Here is a 17,332-nt window from a genome sequence, read left to right as displayed (position 1 = left end):
AAAAACATTTTTTAATCGTTCCTCCACTCTCGAACTTCCCCAAGTTCCCAATCTTTCGTTGGCTTTCGCATCTCCGCCATGGATCGAGCCCAGCTCCTTCTCCTAGGATTGCCTCTCGTCCTCTTCGTCTCCGATCTCTTCAGCCTCTTCACTCCTCCGCCGCCCAAACCGCCGTCCCACCACCACCACCACCACCACCACAGTCAACCCAAACCTCCACTCATCGATGAAACCCTAGATATTCCTTTACGGGTAATTTTAGCCATTGATCAATTGTTTTAGTAAACTTCTTCTTTAATTTATCTAATTTTTTTTCTCTCGTTTTATTACCTTTATAGAAACCCAGCGCTCTTGGAGGAATCGGTTATGGCAGCACCGTGAATATCAACTTTTGCGCTTCTTGCTCTTACAGGTTCCATTTCATATTTATTTTTCATACTTGCCTTTTCCTTGGTACAACGTAGATACTGTATTTGAAGAATTAAAAAGTAAACGACGAAATTTTGCAGGGGAACCGCGGTGACAATGAAGAAAATGTTAGAAACCCAGTTTCCTGGAATTGATGTAATCCTCGCTAACTATCCACCACCATTGCCAAAACGTTTGCTTTCGAAAGTGGTTCCAGTTTTTCAGTTTGGAGTTATAGGGATTATAATGGCAGGTGAACATATTTTTCCTATGATTGGGATTATGACACCACCGCCATGGTATTATTCTTTGCGTGCAAATAGATTTGGGTCCATTGCAAGTGCTTGGCTTCTTGGGAATGTATTGCAGTCTTTTCTGCAAAGCTCAGGGGCTTTCGAGGTTTACTGCAATGATGAACTGGTAAAGTGACCTTTCTACTATCTTATGTCTGGTTTTAGATGATTTGGCTTGAATTTCTTCTGCTTGTCAGGAATTTAATATGGTGGGATTAGTGAAAATCCTTGACAGATTCTTGATTGATGATACATATAAAGGTTTCCACTGTCATGATACGTAACTAGATGTTTTCAACCTTGAACAAGATCACGAACCAATGTTAGGAGCTTCCAAGATTTATGAAACAGTCCATGATTTTGCTTCCATCTTAGTCTCTTCCTTGTTTATTTCCCGGCATTTGAGAACCCAAACTTAATTAATACTTGCAAGCATTGGAGAATGCGTACTTACAGATTGTTATTGCTTATTGATTCATGGAGTTTCATTTAGCTGCTTGGAAAACCTTAGATTGAGTTTTGGTATTATAATAAAGTTACGTTCATTTCTCATCTGTTTTTTATTTGTCCCTGACATAAGTACGTGAGGAGTGTTGAAAGCTTTTTCTTTTCTTTTCATTAACTCTTAATTCAGGAATTCATGTTTCCATTCGCTTACTTACCTTTTCACTTCTGCAAATTATAGGTTTTCTCTAAACTGGAGGAGGGAAGGTTTCCAGGTGAGATCGAGCTAAAAGATCTTGTCAGCAAAACGTTGGCGAAATCAACAGTAACTGACAACGTTGGAGTAGTGTGGCCTTAGCTCATAGGCTGGACATATGAGCTTTTAGTTTGAAAGTAAGCAGAATTGTCCCAGGCTCGAGGTTGTCTACGATTAGTTCTTAGATTGCTGTAGCGAAAATATCTAAAAGAAATGGGAGCAGGGTTTATATACTCTGTATGGAGCTTCCATTTTCACTTATCTCGCCACTTTAGAAACGATGTCAGTTGCAAACGTCAATACTTATAATTTTCCAGTACCCAATGAAAATTTTCTACGTACGATCCTCTATAATCATTTAGTCATTGGCACCTAGCTTTGTGCCACTCTCGTGGTGCTTCTTTTTTCCTGCATTGCAGTGTGTCTAATGACTTGTTTCTAGGTATGCATGGGTCGGCTGTTTACTTGGTGATTTATATATGAACACCTTACTGTCGTGCCAAGGCTCTGTGAGAGTACAAAATCCGCAAGCATGTTTCGGTTTCATTTTACTGGTATTCCAATCTTTTGCTACTTTGTCCGCGTAAATTGGCATATCAAATGTTAAATTTTCAGCAACGAAGCTGTCCTAAAGATTGATGATATGAGAAGGTATTAGCAACCACCTTCAACATATGGTGGAGATGCCTACATGTAAGCATGAGATAGAGCATCTATTGTAACTCAATGATCTTTATTTATATAGTTCAGTCTACACTGCCGTGGATTTAATATATCACTTAATTCTGTGTACACAAAATGCATAAAGAACAGCAAAAAACTAGCCAAAGGGAAATTTAGGTACTTTTGGGATGATATGCTTTAGTCAATAGCATCAATAGTGTTATTATTGAATTGGATTCCTTTTTTGGAGTGGAGGCTCACACGGCAGAGCAACAACTAGAGATCTTGCAACATTGATAATCCCATTCTCCGATGAACACCAGAGGAACTTTCCAAGCCGCTAACCTTTAGTAAAAATTACAAATTAGACACCCAATTAAAACTTGGTACTACTATAAATTCATAATATGCCCTGTAATCCGATCATCCATGCAATCAAAAGGTACAGAAAAGCATATGAAGAAACAAAAAGAATTGAGAGAAATAGGGGATTCAGATCTTAAACCTGGCATTGACCTCTCTTCAAATCTATATTCTGCTTATGTCACGACCAAACACAAAAGTTGTCAGCCAGTTAATAGCAACATAGAATCTGTTCCTCCAGCTAACAACACGCGTTAGATATGCTGAACGCCATATAAACCAGCTGACGAATCCTGCTAGAGATATCCCTTTTGCCTCCTACAGGAAATATCAAAGACGGCTCATAAGTCATCAATATTACTAGCTCAAAAGTGATAGGTTAAAAATGAATGAGCGTTCACCTTGCTCTGTCTCAGATCAACAAGAGCCTTGAATCTGCCAACAGTCGCCATGCTTCCCAGATGCTTGTACTCAAATGGATCTCCAAAGTCTATGTTCTTGGCACTATTAGCATGTCCTCCACCAGCTTTACTGATATTATTCAATAGGTTCGCCAGATACTTTCCTTGTCTCTCAGCAACCTGTCCAAGAGAGAAACATTTCCACCACAGTTTTTGAAGCAACAAAAGATACCCACAACCTTGAAGGAATAAAGAGTACAGATGTTCTAAAAAGATAGTATAGGAAGTCCACCATAGTCCTTGACATCCAATAGGCTACACAGCTTTGTATTGTACCCCTATTTTGGATGGAAAGAGCAGCTTAAATAAAACATCATTAAGAAGACTCAATTCTGTCCCCTTCAAGATATGACCCCTTTCAAAGATACAAAAACTTAAACGTAGGTAGACTTTGATTTACTTAGTCAGTGCAATGAGTTCATGAAGTAACACAGGCAGGTAACTCTTATTGGACAAATAAGTCCAATTTCCACCAGAGAGCTTTACAAGCACAAAAAGAATTGAAGGAGAGCTCTAAAAAGGTCAGACCTCTTCCTAGCTTACCTGAGCTAAAGCTGGAAGCACAGGTTTACCAGTACTCTCCAGAAACCCACTGCAGTCACCAATTGAAAACACATCTTGCACAGAAGGAACTCGAAGCCACTCATCAATACCAATCCTGTTAGCAACAAGGAATAAGTCATAAAATTAAAATCAACCCCATAATAAAGTAAGCTTCACAAAGCAGGATATTAGTGCAGGTAAATTCAAAGATAATGCACTTATGACACAGGGCAGGGCATCTAATCAACTGGCATGAAATCGAATCAATTTACATTCCTTCCTCAATATCAGGGGGGAACCAGCTGAAGTCCAAAATTTATATTCATCCATTTTAAGAAAATTTTCCAGTACCGTGCTTTAAATTTTTATGTCAGTTAGAAGCTTTTATAAGGTGCATACTACCATGACATCAAGAGAATCTTCATGAAAAATTTTAGAACAAAGAAGTCGCTCTGCAAATCTATCTTACCTTCCACCTGGAGATTTTGGAAGTCCCAGAGAGTTTACAAAAGGAGAAGGACCAACACCTGTTGACCACACTAGCAATCCATAAGGAACCTCTGAACCATCACTAAGAATTAGATTTTGAGGTTTAACATCCTTGACAATCCCACGAACTAGACGAACCCCTGACTGAGAAAAACTACTTAATTAAATATGAAAAAAATCCAGAGCGCAAAATAAAATAAGAAAATCCTCTGTTCTACACATGAAGAGATATTGAAATTCCTTTAATAGAAATAGGAAAGACAAACTCATGTTTGCATCAATCAACTATCTCTCACCTTTGTTAACTGCTTAATTGCATATCGTCGGAGGCGATCATCAAACGAAGACAGTATCTCACTTGCCTAGTAAGAAAAGAATAATTTTATTACAATTGAGAACCTCCTAATGCTGGAATTCACATGATACAGGAGAACAGCAAGAATCTTGAGTAGGCGTCCATGTTTCCAGGCAAAGTTTGGGACAAACAGCAATGTGTAAACAAATATGTTGGAAGACAAAACTAGAGGAATACATCAAGAAGTATCAATGGTTTGTATTGCATAACTTAGATTAAAGTAAAACCAACCTCAATCAGTGTAACATGGATAAAATCTTTTACATGTGTGTATCTTTGGTGAACATCCCTCCTAATAAAATCACTAAGTTCACCACTAAACTCAACTCCTGTAGGACCACCTCCTACAACAACACAATGCAGCAATCTACGTTTCTCTTCTTCAGAAACCCCTGCTTCAACACAAAACCAGCAAGCAAAATATCTAATCACACTTGAGTTATTTGTCTCCACCATAAATGGTAAAAGTCAGCATTTACAGTAATTTTTTGAAACAAAAAAAAAAAGGTAAAACAATCAAGTGGTATTTTACCTGGCACATCAGATAGCATCAAGTTCAGAAGTAGCTTCCTGCGAATTTCCTGAGCATGGTGAACCTCACGCAAAAAGGTTGCATGTTCTTTCACACCATGGATTCCAAAAGTTGATGCCTCTGCTCCTGATGCAATTACCAACTTATCATAAGAAATCCTAAACTTCCATGGATCCAAGGCGTCAGTTCCCGCAGTAATAGTCTCACATTGCACCTTCAATGCTCAAACCAAATATTCCATGATTAAGCCACTGCTAAAGCCCAAACTTCAAAAACTTCATACAGCATTTTCGTTTCCAACCAAGAAAAGAAGATTATATCATATTATTCACTTGGTATAGGAATGCTACCAGCTATAGCTTAATTCAACCAATTTCATTCTACCAAGCAATATAAAAATAAGATCCATCAATTTATTATGATTGTTGTAACGACACTGTTCTCTAAAAACTAAATTTTTGTTAAAAGTTTACTAAACTCAATAGCCAAAAGCCCAAAGCCAAAACTTTAACTGTTAAGCCACTTCACAACTTTTTTTTCTCCAGTTCATTGTTCCAAAAAACAATGCTAATAAGAGGGAAGAAAACCAGAATATTCAAACAATCAAGCCGTGTTTTAAGAAAAAATCCAATAAACATCATAAATTTAGCACTAGCAATTAGGATCATCAACAGACTCCCCGCTTTGAATTAACTTCCAATTCTGCCTAGAGCCAACACCGTTTCATTCTCTCAAAGAGCCCCCATGTCCAAAAGTCCCACTAAAAGGAAATAACTATTTTAACCCCAAAAAAGGAAACATTTTTTTCACTTACCTCATTGGTCTCAGTATCCACACCAGTACAATTAGCAAGAAAAAAATACGACCCGGGTGCGGAAGAAATCGAGGGCTGAATCCTGGCAATGGGTTCAGCCACGGACCTGAACTCGAGAGTCCCAACACAAGTTGAAGCCAAGAGCGGCGTAAACACCATATGATTCCTAGGTGACACGCAAACGATGTCGTACAGGTTGGGGTCCAAGCCTTTCATTAGCCTGCAACCAGCCCACCCTGACCCTAACACCACCACCCTTGGCTTCTCATTTGGCTTGGTGGGTCCCAGCCCTGAAGGCTGAGCCACCGCAGGGGATTGGTTGGCGGTGCTGAAGTGGGATAAGGAAGTCAGTAGGAGATTTGTGGTGATGGGGCTTTTCGGTCTGGTTGCTGTTGAGATTTTGATTAAGTTTCTATACCAAAACATGGCTGCTCTTCTCTTTCTGATTACTATTTACCATTCATAAGGAAGAAACTGTTGCAGATTTGTTTGGGAAAACAAAGATGCCTTTTCTAGGTCCCAGGATTGTGGATATTCTAGATCTTTTTGATTCGTGCAAAGATTTCAGTTTACGTGGTAGGCTGCATTGGCCCCAGAGTTGATGGGCTCGTGCCACGTGTATTGTTCAAGAAGCCACGTGACGGAACTCATGTTTACAGCACAAAGCCCAACGGGCCAAGTTTTTCTCATGGAATTGATCTCACAAAGATGAGATCATATTCCTATCAATCTCACAAAAGAGGAACTCTGTTCTAAGGTTTTGCAATTATTAATCTTCTGTTAAATTATGGAAATATCTACTTTGATCTTCATTTGAGTTAAAGATGAGAGAGATTTTAGTATATGTTGAGCTCATTGCATATGAGGCGGAGGCGGGCTATGCCGGGGGGTGGAGTAATGCTTGTGGCTTTGCCGCAAGGAGGGTGAGTCCTTGTTGGGGCATATTATCTATAAAAGGCAGTCATATTTATACACTTGAAGCAATTAAAGTTCAGAGAATACAATAATCTTTATTTGACATATATTGCAATCATATATAGCAACCTTACACGGCAAAACCTTAGCATATACACAATACTGAGGCATATGTTTAGATTTAAAAAAAAAATTAAGTAGCATTAATCCAGTCGACCTCTGCGGCCACCACCATTTTTGCCGCTACGACCTCTAGTCCTTGAAGGAGGATCATGGCCACGATTTGCCGTCGGTTCACTGTAATCTTCGATGCTTGCCATTAGAGACCTTCCCTCGGCGGCCAACACAACCTTGTCCCCTGCAACATATATAACCCATGCAATGTTTCATTTAACTACATTGCTACATTAGATTTATTACTTTTGTTTATGCATAAAATCACTAACGTATGCAATCTTTGATTATTATAAACTTTTAAATATAATTTAAATAAATTATATGAATTGAAAATCAAAAGAAAAAAAATCAATATTGGTTGCAAAATGATCAAAGTAAGCTCAATACACAAACGGATTATAGGCATTTTGTCCCCGACTAAGGTCTTATAGAAAATGAAAAGATTCCATATCCTAGGTCTTACAATTTACAAATACTTGTATCTTTTCATCTTTTCACGTGACCGACCATTGAGCTAAAACCAATGCTAGTTTGGTAGTAGAAGGTGATCATCATGAAGTTAACATAAAATTATATGCCTTGGGAGCAGAAATTCAGTTTAATTAAACAAACATGACTTCGCAATTACTACAACTCAATCCACATAGTTTAAACTTTAAATCATTAAAAAAAAAACCATTGGAAATCTGTATTTGCAGACAAAGAAGGTTGTCTCTTCCGAAACAAAGACAATCCATGGATGCCACCCTGCATGTAGGGTAAACCAAACTGGCTTGCTTCACGCACAACAACGATTTTAATACAAATCCTATGTATGGTGCTTTTCTATGGACACTTACTAGGTTATGCAAGCAATTAAAGGTTTGGATGACTGAGTAATTAACAATGGAAGAGAAGTAGAGAACATACCTGAAAGTGGAATGGTGTTACGAGCTGCAGAGGCAAAAATGGCCGAGGTGAGCAAAAGGCAGAAGCAAAGCTTCACTCCAAAACAACCCATCTCTCTATTTTTCTAGCCCTTTGAATATTTGCTAGTCCGGTAGAAACCAGGAAGACGTATTTATAGAGAGAAAAGTTTCATGCTGAGAGTTGATGTTTTGAAGATCATGTATGCCACGTTCAACTCATGCAACAGTTGTTACATGATTGGATCTGAGCCGTTGGTTGATCTCCATTTGGTCAACGAGGTTACTGTCGCTTCCTTTACCAGAAAAAGAAAAAAAAAAAACAAGAGAAATGGAAGGAAGAAAGCTTTATCTATCCTAAAGTCGTAATCATTTTTCTCATGTACACTCTACTCCATGATAGGATGAGTAAAATACTGTAGGTACATATATCCTACTTAATTCAGTTGGAAGTTGTGATTTAAACAATTAATGTGTAATGCTTAATTTTAATTTTCGTATTGTCACTGGTATATATTTATATGGTGGGATCATATCCCTTGATAGAATGTGTATCTTGCAAGCTATTCTACACTGCCAAATAGTAATAAACTGTGAAGTTTCGGCAGAAAATATATTGTTTAGAGTGTAGACAGAAGTTAATCATCAAATAACAATGGGAGTAAGTGCTGAAGATTCTACATGAATGTCCAGCTACTCATAATTGTGTTTCCACCCCCAAACCAATTAATAGTTCTCTCGTAATACAATAAATTCTACTCTTTCATTCATTCCCATTGCACATACACATTCATTATTGTCTTCGACGTATTCTTGATTAAAGAATATTTCGCTGATATCATTTTTCACATTGTAAAAATTCCTTAGAAAATTGAGATTTTTTGTGATATTCTCAAATTACAAAAAATAAATCAATAATAATAATAATAATAAAAAGATTTATATAGAAGCTTTGAAATATTGAGGAGTACTGGTCTAAGCATATTGGTTAAGGTATTAACAAAATTTATTCAGAGTACGTTGTTAGTTCTCAAACCTATAAGAAAAGCGGAAATTCATAATTCCCAGTTTTGGAAGCAATAATGAAAACAATATTTGTTAAATGTGTTATGATGCTTGCTAAACAAAGTGCTTATAAAGGAAGCCGCTATAACCTGGGAACATTCAGAGGCTCGCTATTTCTCTTACTCTAATAAATTATAATCCATGTTGTTGTGACATTTTGACTTCTATGAATATCATATAAACTTCAATAAAGCTATGGATTATGATAGAGATTTGGTTCATCGTACCAGGCTTAAAATATAAAGCATTTTGGCCAAAACCATGATAATGGATTAGTAATTGATTCAAGCTGTAAGGAGCATTATCTCTTCGAGAAAGATGTTGACAATCACAGGGTGTTATAATGTTTGAAATCTGGAAGTCAGCTGGAGCCAGTTTCGGCCATCTAATCAGACAAGTCTGCTAGTCAATATCATTTTGTTTAGAAAACAGACATGACTTGCCACCAAAAAGAAAAAAAAAAAAGGGCATTGCCATATTAATTGTGCAAAGTAGAATTAATTTTAGTGGCTTATTAAGAGTGAAAAACTGTGTAAAAAAAATAAGTTGTTTAGGGGTAAATGAATGCAGTTGCTATCAGCATATTGTTGTTTCTTTCAATTGACACTGATCCACTTTCCGTACCGCTTTGGAGTGCTAGCTGGTGTTTTCCTATGGCTGGTTTCAATGGCAGTAGCAATTTCTTCCCTTGCTCTTCTCAAAGTGCACTCCATCCATTGTTTTATTCTCCAAATACTGCTACTTGTAGCCGCATTGCAGAGTTTGCAATGTCATTGAGGAGCTCCTATCTCTGGCTTTCTGCAACTTGGAGAGGCGTTATCTTTTCTGTATTGGTGAAACCATCAAAGGAAGATTTCTCTCCACTAGAAAACGTTTTAAATAAGGTTTTCAGATTAGTGGCATTATAGAAATGCAAATGGAGTCACTAGAGCTAGACTTGATATATCTGTTGACATTTTTGTCTGTGTGAATACCATGGGCAAACTACTTCCATCACTTTCACTTCACAGAACAAAGTTTTTCCAGTATTAACTGTAGTGTTGAAACTGGGAACTGTCCCCCTTTAGCAAAATAGTTTCATATATTTTACAGAAGAGATACAAATATGATCCATGAAGAGAGTTCTAGAGAAAGTAACATCCACCCGAAAAGGAAAATCTAATTCCAATTTTGGATATGAATTCCCAGAAACTATGATCAGCCTAAAAGGAACAATCTTATCCCAAATCTGAATGCAATGCACAATATAGCAGAAGCGTCAATTGCCCATTTCTATTGACAAAAACCACAACTGAGCTCTTCTCCTTTGCTTTCTTTGAATGGCTCAAAAGTTGATGATAGGCATTCATTTTTGTTTCTGAAATGAATCACCTTACTTTGAATATGAATTTCACTCCACAATATCGTATCCTTATTGAAATTGCTTTTATTCTCACAGGAAGAGCGACAACTTTATTGCTACAACAGCAGGAGTTAATAAACAAACATCCAATCACTTTACCTTTTGGAGTACAGTGATTGCTGTTGAATTTAAGATCTTAGTGATTCAGTCTGCTTGCAAAAGATAATCTAGCATCAATTTTCATCCAACCACCACTTGAATGATCTCTGCTAGCACATCATCATCCATATCCAATTGAAGCAGATTATGTTGTCTATTTGTCTCTCAACTTTTGCTATAGTCACTGAGCACAATCACAGTTACAAACGGAGAATAGAAACCAGATTGTCTCAAATCACCAAAGAGGTATCAGCTCACTAAAGCATCTATAAGCAAGGACAGATGACTGAAAGTAACACTAGGAGAAAGGTAAGTACCATTCAAGTATGGCGGTATTTCACAAGTACATCCTAACCATCATTCAGTTAACCATTAATAAATCAACATTTTCTTTGTATTAGTTCAGAAGACTTAACTTTATGACTCGAAAAGTTACTTGAACTGAGGTCATGAACAGTTAGCAAAACGCAAAGTATTCATTGTAATCGCATGAATTCCCCTGTATTCTGTCCAAAGATGAGCTTCACCAGCTTGAAAGTCACTAAAATTGAAGAAATAGACGGGTTGAAGAACACAAAGAACCCTAGGAATCACATAAATTTGTAGAATGATGATGAAGGATTGTACAAATAGACATATAGTGACATGTCCTTAACAAAATATCCTAACAGTTAAAACTTAAGGTCTTCAAATTAAAAGGTTTATGTTCAAATCTTAAAAAAAGATGAGACTTGACAGAATAAAAGAAAGCTACTTCACATCATGTACCGCAAGATCCAATAGATTTTCACATGGACCAAAAGGAAGGCATAAACATAGTAAAGTAAATCATTATATCTATGTAAAGACGCAATGATACAAATACGAATCAGATAAGAGCAAATCAGTTAATAGAACTCCATAAGCAATAAAACTAGCTATTTCCATAACAGATAAAATGTAGATCAGGCCTCTGGTACACTTATATTGGAGTTCTTGAAGATAAAATCTTTAACAGACAACAATCTCAAAACCTAAAGCCTTAACTATAATTCCGACATTTTAAAATCCCTCATTCCTCAACTACATAACCATAGAAAAAAGAAAATCACACTACAGATAAAATCATCCAGCAATCATCTTTTCTTAAAACCATATTTTTTACGTTCATAGAATAAGTCAGTTTTGGCACTCCCCAGATTAACAATTTTCGGACAACCATCCCGATCTTTCTCTTGCTGTGTACACTCCTTACAGTAATATGCATCAGATATTCCCACTCCTCCACAGATAACACACCTACCCTGGAACGAGCCATAGTTGCATTCATCACACACCCGCACAAGGGTGCAAGGACGCACGTAGGAGTCACAGATTACACACTTGCCATCACATTTCTCACACAGCCGTCCTATTGCAATACCAGGCTGCTTCCGGCACATGATCAAATCGGGATGGTGCTTGGCCATGACTGCCGCAACTCGTTTCTAAGTTGTTCTAGTAACTGAAACAAAAAGCATATAAAAACCCTCACAGAGTCAAAAACCATAATAATCAAACAATAGTAAAGATTATTATGAACATAAATTCAAAAAACCAACATCACAAAATCAAAGACGAAACTTATTAAGACTCCCTTCCTTTACCACTCGCGATTTTTTTTCTCAGCTTTTTCTTCCTAAAAATCGCTACAGAATTGAACACTTAACTAAAATACAACACAAATTATAACAAAATCATTCCATATAACAATCAAAATGACGCATTTTGTTCTCCAAACAAAACCCATCATGTGAAATTTTTTCTTTAACAAAACAAACAAAAGAAATGAGAACTAAAAAAGCACTATTTAAAAAAAAAAAAAACTTGTAAACCACAAACTTGAACCAGAAATTATTTCCAGAAACAGGAAGCCGAGGAATATGATCTAACAAAAAAAAGAAACTGAGAGAGGTAAGGCTGACCTGAGGGGGCCTAGCAAAGCTGCTATCGTGATTTGCCGGAGTCTCGACGCAGCGAAGAAGAAGAGAAAGAGAAAGGGCTGAGATTTGGAAGAGAAGATAGGGTCAATGGGGTAAGTCAGTTGGGCTTTAGGTTTGGCCCATTTAAAAGTGTTTCGGCTTTAACTCGGGCCGTATTTACTTTAGAATGTTGTGGAAAAGTCTAGATAACATCATGGACGTTTGTTTCAAAGCAGTTGGGCTTTTGTGGGGCCGTTCACTTGTTAAATTTGACAAAATTAACATGAAATTTTAATTTTTCTTAACGCGAATAATTTATTAAGGAACACGAAGATTGAGTATTTCTTTTTTTTAATTTATATTTTATGTGATTATAAATAATATTATTCAATTTATTATCAAACAAAATGAGGAATTTTTTTGTCATATTCTTAATTGAGCAGCTAAATAAAAAAATGACAAGTGACTTTTTATTGATTAATGATAATAAGTCAACCGTTAATCAAAAAAAATTTTTGTTTCAAAATAAATGTATAAGAACTTAATTAAATATAATTAAAAAAGAAAAACTTATTTAAATTTTTTTAAAAATATTATATCAAAATTTTTACAAAAATTAAAATTTATTTTCAAGAGCAAAATTCTTTAGCAACCTTATATGGTTTGGTTGACCATATGATATCTATTATAGTTTATTTCAACTAATTTATATAATTATACAATCTCAATAAAGAAAATGAGTATTGGGATTCATATGACCATCAATATAAACTTCAAGTGAGCTTCACATAACATTATTAATGGTTGGGATTGATTAGTTATATAATAAAAAAATATCGTAATTGGTATGGTTCTCATCAAAAACAATCTCGTTACATTCTTGTTACAATGGTTCCAAAATTTCTAACCCTATTGCTATGATAGTCCTTGGTTGAATTCGACTGTGTAGGTTTGGTTTTGATTTTTAAAAACTATAATATTTTTTAAAAAAATTAAATTATTTAAGAAAGTTATATAAGTTTTTTTATTACATTCAATCATATTTTTATAATTTTATTTTGATTTAAATAGACTCTTATAATTAATTATTGACTAATTTGTCATTAATCAAAAAGTTACTTTTCACTTTTGTATCTACGTGAGACTAAAGTAGAAAATAAAAATTATCACGTGACCATATCACAATAGCATATCATTGTGTTACGTTATTATTTGTTATAACATATTAATATACTATGTCAGTATCATGTGACATAAATAATTATTAATCAACTGTTAATTATAAAAGTTTATTTAATTCGAAATAAAAATATAAAAATTTAAAGAATGTACTTAAGATTGTGCAATCGATTAATTTGATGAAATCAGTGAAAATTCTAAAATTGAATAAATTGAACTCATCTTATGAAAAAACTAAAAGCGAACCGAAAACTAAACTTAAATACCGAAAGGTCATGTTCCCAAAATTTAATAAAAAAATTTAAAATATGAATGTTAACCTACTCAAGCAAATTCAATAATATTGAACAACATTTTAAACAACCAACAACAAAAGTCCAACATTCCAAAAAATTCCAAAGTACCTCTTATGATATAATTAATATGGATTTCAATTAATTTAGTTAAAAAAGTTTTCAATTCGAAAATCGAATGGATAATATCTTTTTAATCGAATTTAATTACCCCATATCACCACATATATATCAATCTAATGGAATCGTAAAAATGAAATTCATTTCACTTTGATTCGTTTTCAATTCGGTGTGATTTTGCATTACTTTAACCGATAATAAGAGAAGGAAGTTTTATTTAAAATTTTTTAAACAGCTTAAAAAATTCTGTAGATATTCTTTAAAATGACACGTAACCTGTTTCACCAAAAAAAAAAAAGAGGGTCTGCAAAGAACAAATCTCTAGGTCAAAAATGTATTGCAGGACTATAATATATCCTCGTCCAAAAAAACAAAAAGAAGGACAACCATCACAGTCATGAATTACCTCGACAATCATAAATGGAGGAATTGGCCTGCAATGTCCATCACTCGTCGCACTAGCTCCATCTCGTACACTCAGTAACCAATCCCCATCACCTCTTTAACTTTCCTTGTCATTTCTAAATTATTTGTTGTCATCGTTTCTTCCCGTCACGTCTCTCTGTCTCGCTCTTTCTCTCTCTATCTCCCCAAACTCCAAACCCCTCCTTGCCTTGTTGCCATAAACTGACGGGGAAGACCTCTCATTGCCAACCAGGCAGGAGAGCAATTGTTTTTTGGCACTTTACTTTTGAAGCTTAATCATCAATGGTTTAAAAGGGGACCCGAGAACAATGTACAGCCTTTCCCATTGAGCAACTTATCTCTGCTAGAGATGGGAAAAATACAGGTTGACGGTGACTGATGCCATCATGTTTCACGCGTTTCTGAAATTTACCCCTAGTTTTTTTTTTTAAATATATCATTATCTTACCATTTGATATTAAATTTTATCACTATACTTTTAATTGTGTTGAAAATTGACAATATTTCATCAATTTTATTATTCTATATTCAAATATTTAGAGATGAGCAATTGAACGGTTTGCTCAATTCGATCTATCATACTTAAAGATCAAATAAATCAAATATTTTTTAAAAATCAATTAAAATTGATCAAACATTAAATTGGTTCGATCAATTTGATTTGGGTCAAAAAAGTCAAAATTTTATCATTTTTTAAAAAAAATTATAATGTAAAATTTATAGATTTCATCCATAATTATAAAATATGGAATGAAAATTAGTTATAAAAATATATATTACATAAATTTTGACATAATAAATTTTTAAAACTAAAAACTAACCAAATAAACCAATTATACCAAACTTTTTAGACCTAGATTTAATTGACCAATTAGACTAAATCGTTTTACCCAAATCGTATTCGATTCGGTTAGGTCATTGGTCCAATCCAATTTTACTCATCCCTATATATATCGACAAGCACAACAACAAAATTTAACAACATTGAATATGGTACCATAATTTAACATTAACACAATTCGTCCGTGTTATATATTGATATTGGAAGTAAAATTATTAATAATCCTTCAATCTTGTAAAAAAGAATTTGTTAAAATTAGTTAAATTTTTAATATTAAAAAATATTTTTTAGTGAATGCACTATTCCAAATAAATTAAAAATATAATACATTAATTATGAAGAAAAAAAATAAAGATTAAAGTTTGATACCTTTATTATGTTAAAAGTTAATTTAAATTTTGGAGACATTAAAATGCTTTTGTAAATTTCAGCATGTCTAAGAAAGGAAACTTATCTTTTCAATAAGCGTGGGAAAATGGAGGAAAAGGAGAAACAAACGAAAATGAATAAGATGGCAAATGTTTTCAAATATAAGAGAGAAAAAGGGGTAGAGCATAGTAGGAAATAGGTGGGGTAAATAAAATTGGACTGGATCAATGATTCAATCAAATTGAATGTAATTCAAGTAAAATGGTTGGATCTAATTAGTTTATTGGATTTATTGGTTTAATTGGTTTATTTGGTCAATTTTTTATTTTAAAAATTTTAAACCGAATTAACCAAAAGAATAAATTAATTATCTATATTTTTTAAAAATTTATATAAAATATATATTTTCATTACTAATTTTCATTATATATTTTATAATTATAGATAAAATTTATAAATTTTAAATATTGTAATTTATAAAAAAAATATTGATTTTTTGGTTGAAAATCGAATCAATCGAATCAATTCGATATTTAATCGATTCGATCATCTTTAAAATTTAATCAATTGTAATATTTTTTAAAAATATTTAATTTATTTGATCCTTAAATATAATTAACTGAACCAACTAAACCAGTCAATTGCTCATCCATAAGCATATTTGTCACTAATTAAATAGTAGGAAAAAAACTTAGTAGCAGTAGGGCACTAACATCCAAACTCCGACAATGATGTCTTGCTTCTATTAAAGTGGTGATTCTATTAAAGTGGTGATCTAAATTCCTTTCAACTTTTATATAACCTATCAACATTCAACACATCACCACCCCAACATCGTCAATTCTCCTCTTTTGCCCAATTTTAATATTAAAAAAAATGAAATTTGTCACTCTTAATGAGCATTTGACTAGAAAATTACTCTATGCAAGATTGGATGGGAGTCTTATTCCTCTCCATTTTCTTTCAATTCAAACATAAGAGTAGGCCACTACGAGCCTTGAGCAATTGCTATAATCCATTAGGATTTTAACGAACATTCGTCTCTGCCAAGTGACTAGAAAGTTCAATCTCCCCTCTCTCGCTCTCTTTCTCAAACCAGAAACCAAACCACGTGTTACAATGTGGAAATGGCAAATGAGAGGTAGTTAAGGCGGATCTTGGAATGCCCCAAACCCGACCTATAACCCCACATTTAATTGATTATTTCATGCCCATCTTCATAATTAAACTAAAACCTCGAGACGGGTTTATGTTTTCAGCCTAGGTAAAACTGCACTCGGCCTTAATGGTTTGCAGAAGAGTTGCACTCATTGATAATCTTACAAATATAGGTTGGTTGTTTGACCTCTCACAAATAGCATATAAAGACTTGTGATTAAGTGGTTGGACAGTCTGAAGTAATTAAATTGATCCTTAATATATGATGTGGATATAATAAATCATGAATTTATTCTCTTTTGTATCTATCATCGTTGATTCAAATTCACTAACTTTTTAAAAAATAAAATAAATCACGAATTTATGAGTATTTACCTCTTACGAATAGTAGTCCACCCATGTAGTTGTCAGAAATTTGAACATTTTGGTGTAATAAATACAACCTCACGGATTTCGGTTGCGAGTAATATGGACACTTTCTATTACGGCATAGGCCATAAGGGGGGGCAGTCTGAGTAATATGGACAGACCCACGTTCATTTGCTATTTTTTGCTTTGCTTACTTCATGGCCCCTGTCTCCTGGTTCCAGAAGCAACCCTCATGAATTAGTGTACTTTGATTGAAAAGTTGCACTGCCACTGCACCAGGGGAAGGCTTTTCAAGACCAGCCAGGCAAGGGAAATGAGGTAGGCTTTCCAGTGCTTATCGTTTAAAGCAGGGGAATCCAACCCAAGAGCTGCAGATTTTGAAGATACCCCAGCTGCAAAGATGGCCAAATGCCAAAGAAAACAAGTCAGCCAGGACATAGATATAGACCGGAT

The 17,332-nt window shown here is 34.6% G+C and overlaps 4 protein-coding genes across 5 annotated transcripts; 1 reads left to right on the top strand and 3 right to left on the bottom strand.

Moving 5' to 3' along the window:
• LOC18590477 (Selenoprotein, Rdx type) lies at positions 1-1,755 on the top strand. Its single transcript, XM_018127707.2, has 4 exons — positions 1-252; positions 339-412; positions 510-828; positions 1,387-1,755. The coding sequence occupies exons 1-4, from the start codon at positions 79-81 to the stop codon at positions 1,501-1,503; spliced, it is 684 nt and encodes a 227-aa protein (XP_017983196.2). The 5' UTR covers positions 1-78; the 3' UTR covers positions 1,504-1,755.
• Positions 1,756-2,115: 360 nt separating this feature from the next.
• LOC18590476 (internal alternative NAD(P)H-ubiquinone oxidoreductase A2, mitochondrial) lies at positions 2,116-6,152 on the bottom strand. Of its 2 annotated transcripts, none has more exons than XM_018127705.2 (9): positions 5,622-6,151; positions 4,808-5,021; positions 4,507-4,667; positions 4,217-4,282; positions 3,901-4,064; positions 3,432-3,546; positions 2,829-3,008; positions 2,570-2,745; positions 2,116-2,409 (listed from the first exon to the last, which is right to left on the bottom strand). In XM_018127705.2, the coding sequence occupies exons 1-8, from the start codon at positions 6,045-6,047 to the stop codon at positions 2,593-2,595; spliced, it is 1,479 nt and encodes a 492-aa protein (XP_017983194.1). In that variant the 5' UTR covers positions 6,048-6,151; the 3' UTR covers positions 2,116-2,409; positions 2,570-2,592. The 2 variants fall into 2 exon arrangements, with proteins under 2 accessions (XP_017983194.1, XP_017983195.1); XM_018127706.2 differs by having other exon boundaries at positions 2,262-2,404; positions 5,622-6,152.
• Positions 6,153-6,670: 518 nt separating this feature from the next.
• Positions 6,671-7,804, bottom strand: LOC148761035 (protein PSY3-like). The gene is made up of 2 exons (XM_088810237.1): positions 7,623-7,804; positions 6,671-6,894 (listed from the first exon to the last, which is right to left on the bottom strand). Exons 1-2 carry the CDS (start codon positions 7,711-7,713, stop codon positions 6,740-6,742), a joined length of 246 nt encoding a protein of 81 aa, XP_088666363.1. The 5' UTR covers positions 7,714-7,804; the 3' UTR covers positions 6,671-6,739.
• Positions 7,805-11,085: 3,281 nt separating this feature from the next.
• LOC18590475 (PHF5-like protein) lies at positions 11,086-12,264 on the bottom strand. Its single transcript, XM_007016015.3, has 2 exons — positions 12,128-12,264; positions 11,086-11,667 (listed from the first exon to the last, which is right to left on the bottom strand). Exon 2 carries the CDS (start codon positions 11,630-11,632, stop codon positions 11,300-11,302), a length of 333 nt encoding a protein of 110 aa, XP_007016077.1. The 5' UTR covers positions 11,633-11,667; positions 12,128-12,264; the 3' UTR covers positions 11,086-11,299.
• Positions 12,265-17,332: the final 5,068 nt, after the last annotated feature.

The sequence above is a fragment of the Theobroma cacao genome, chromosome 9, assembly GCF_053813885.1.
Source record: "Theobroma cacao isolate CCN51 chromosome 9, ASM5381388v1, whole genome shotgun sequence".
Lineage (NCBI taxonomy): Eukaryota > Viridiplantae > Streptophyta > Magnoliopsida > Malvales > Malvaceae > Theobroma > Theobroma cacao.
Note: the sequence above shows the minus strand (reverse complement) of the source record. Positions and strands in the feature narration are given on the sequence as shown.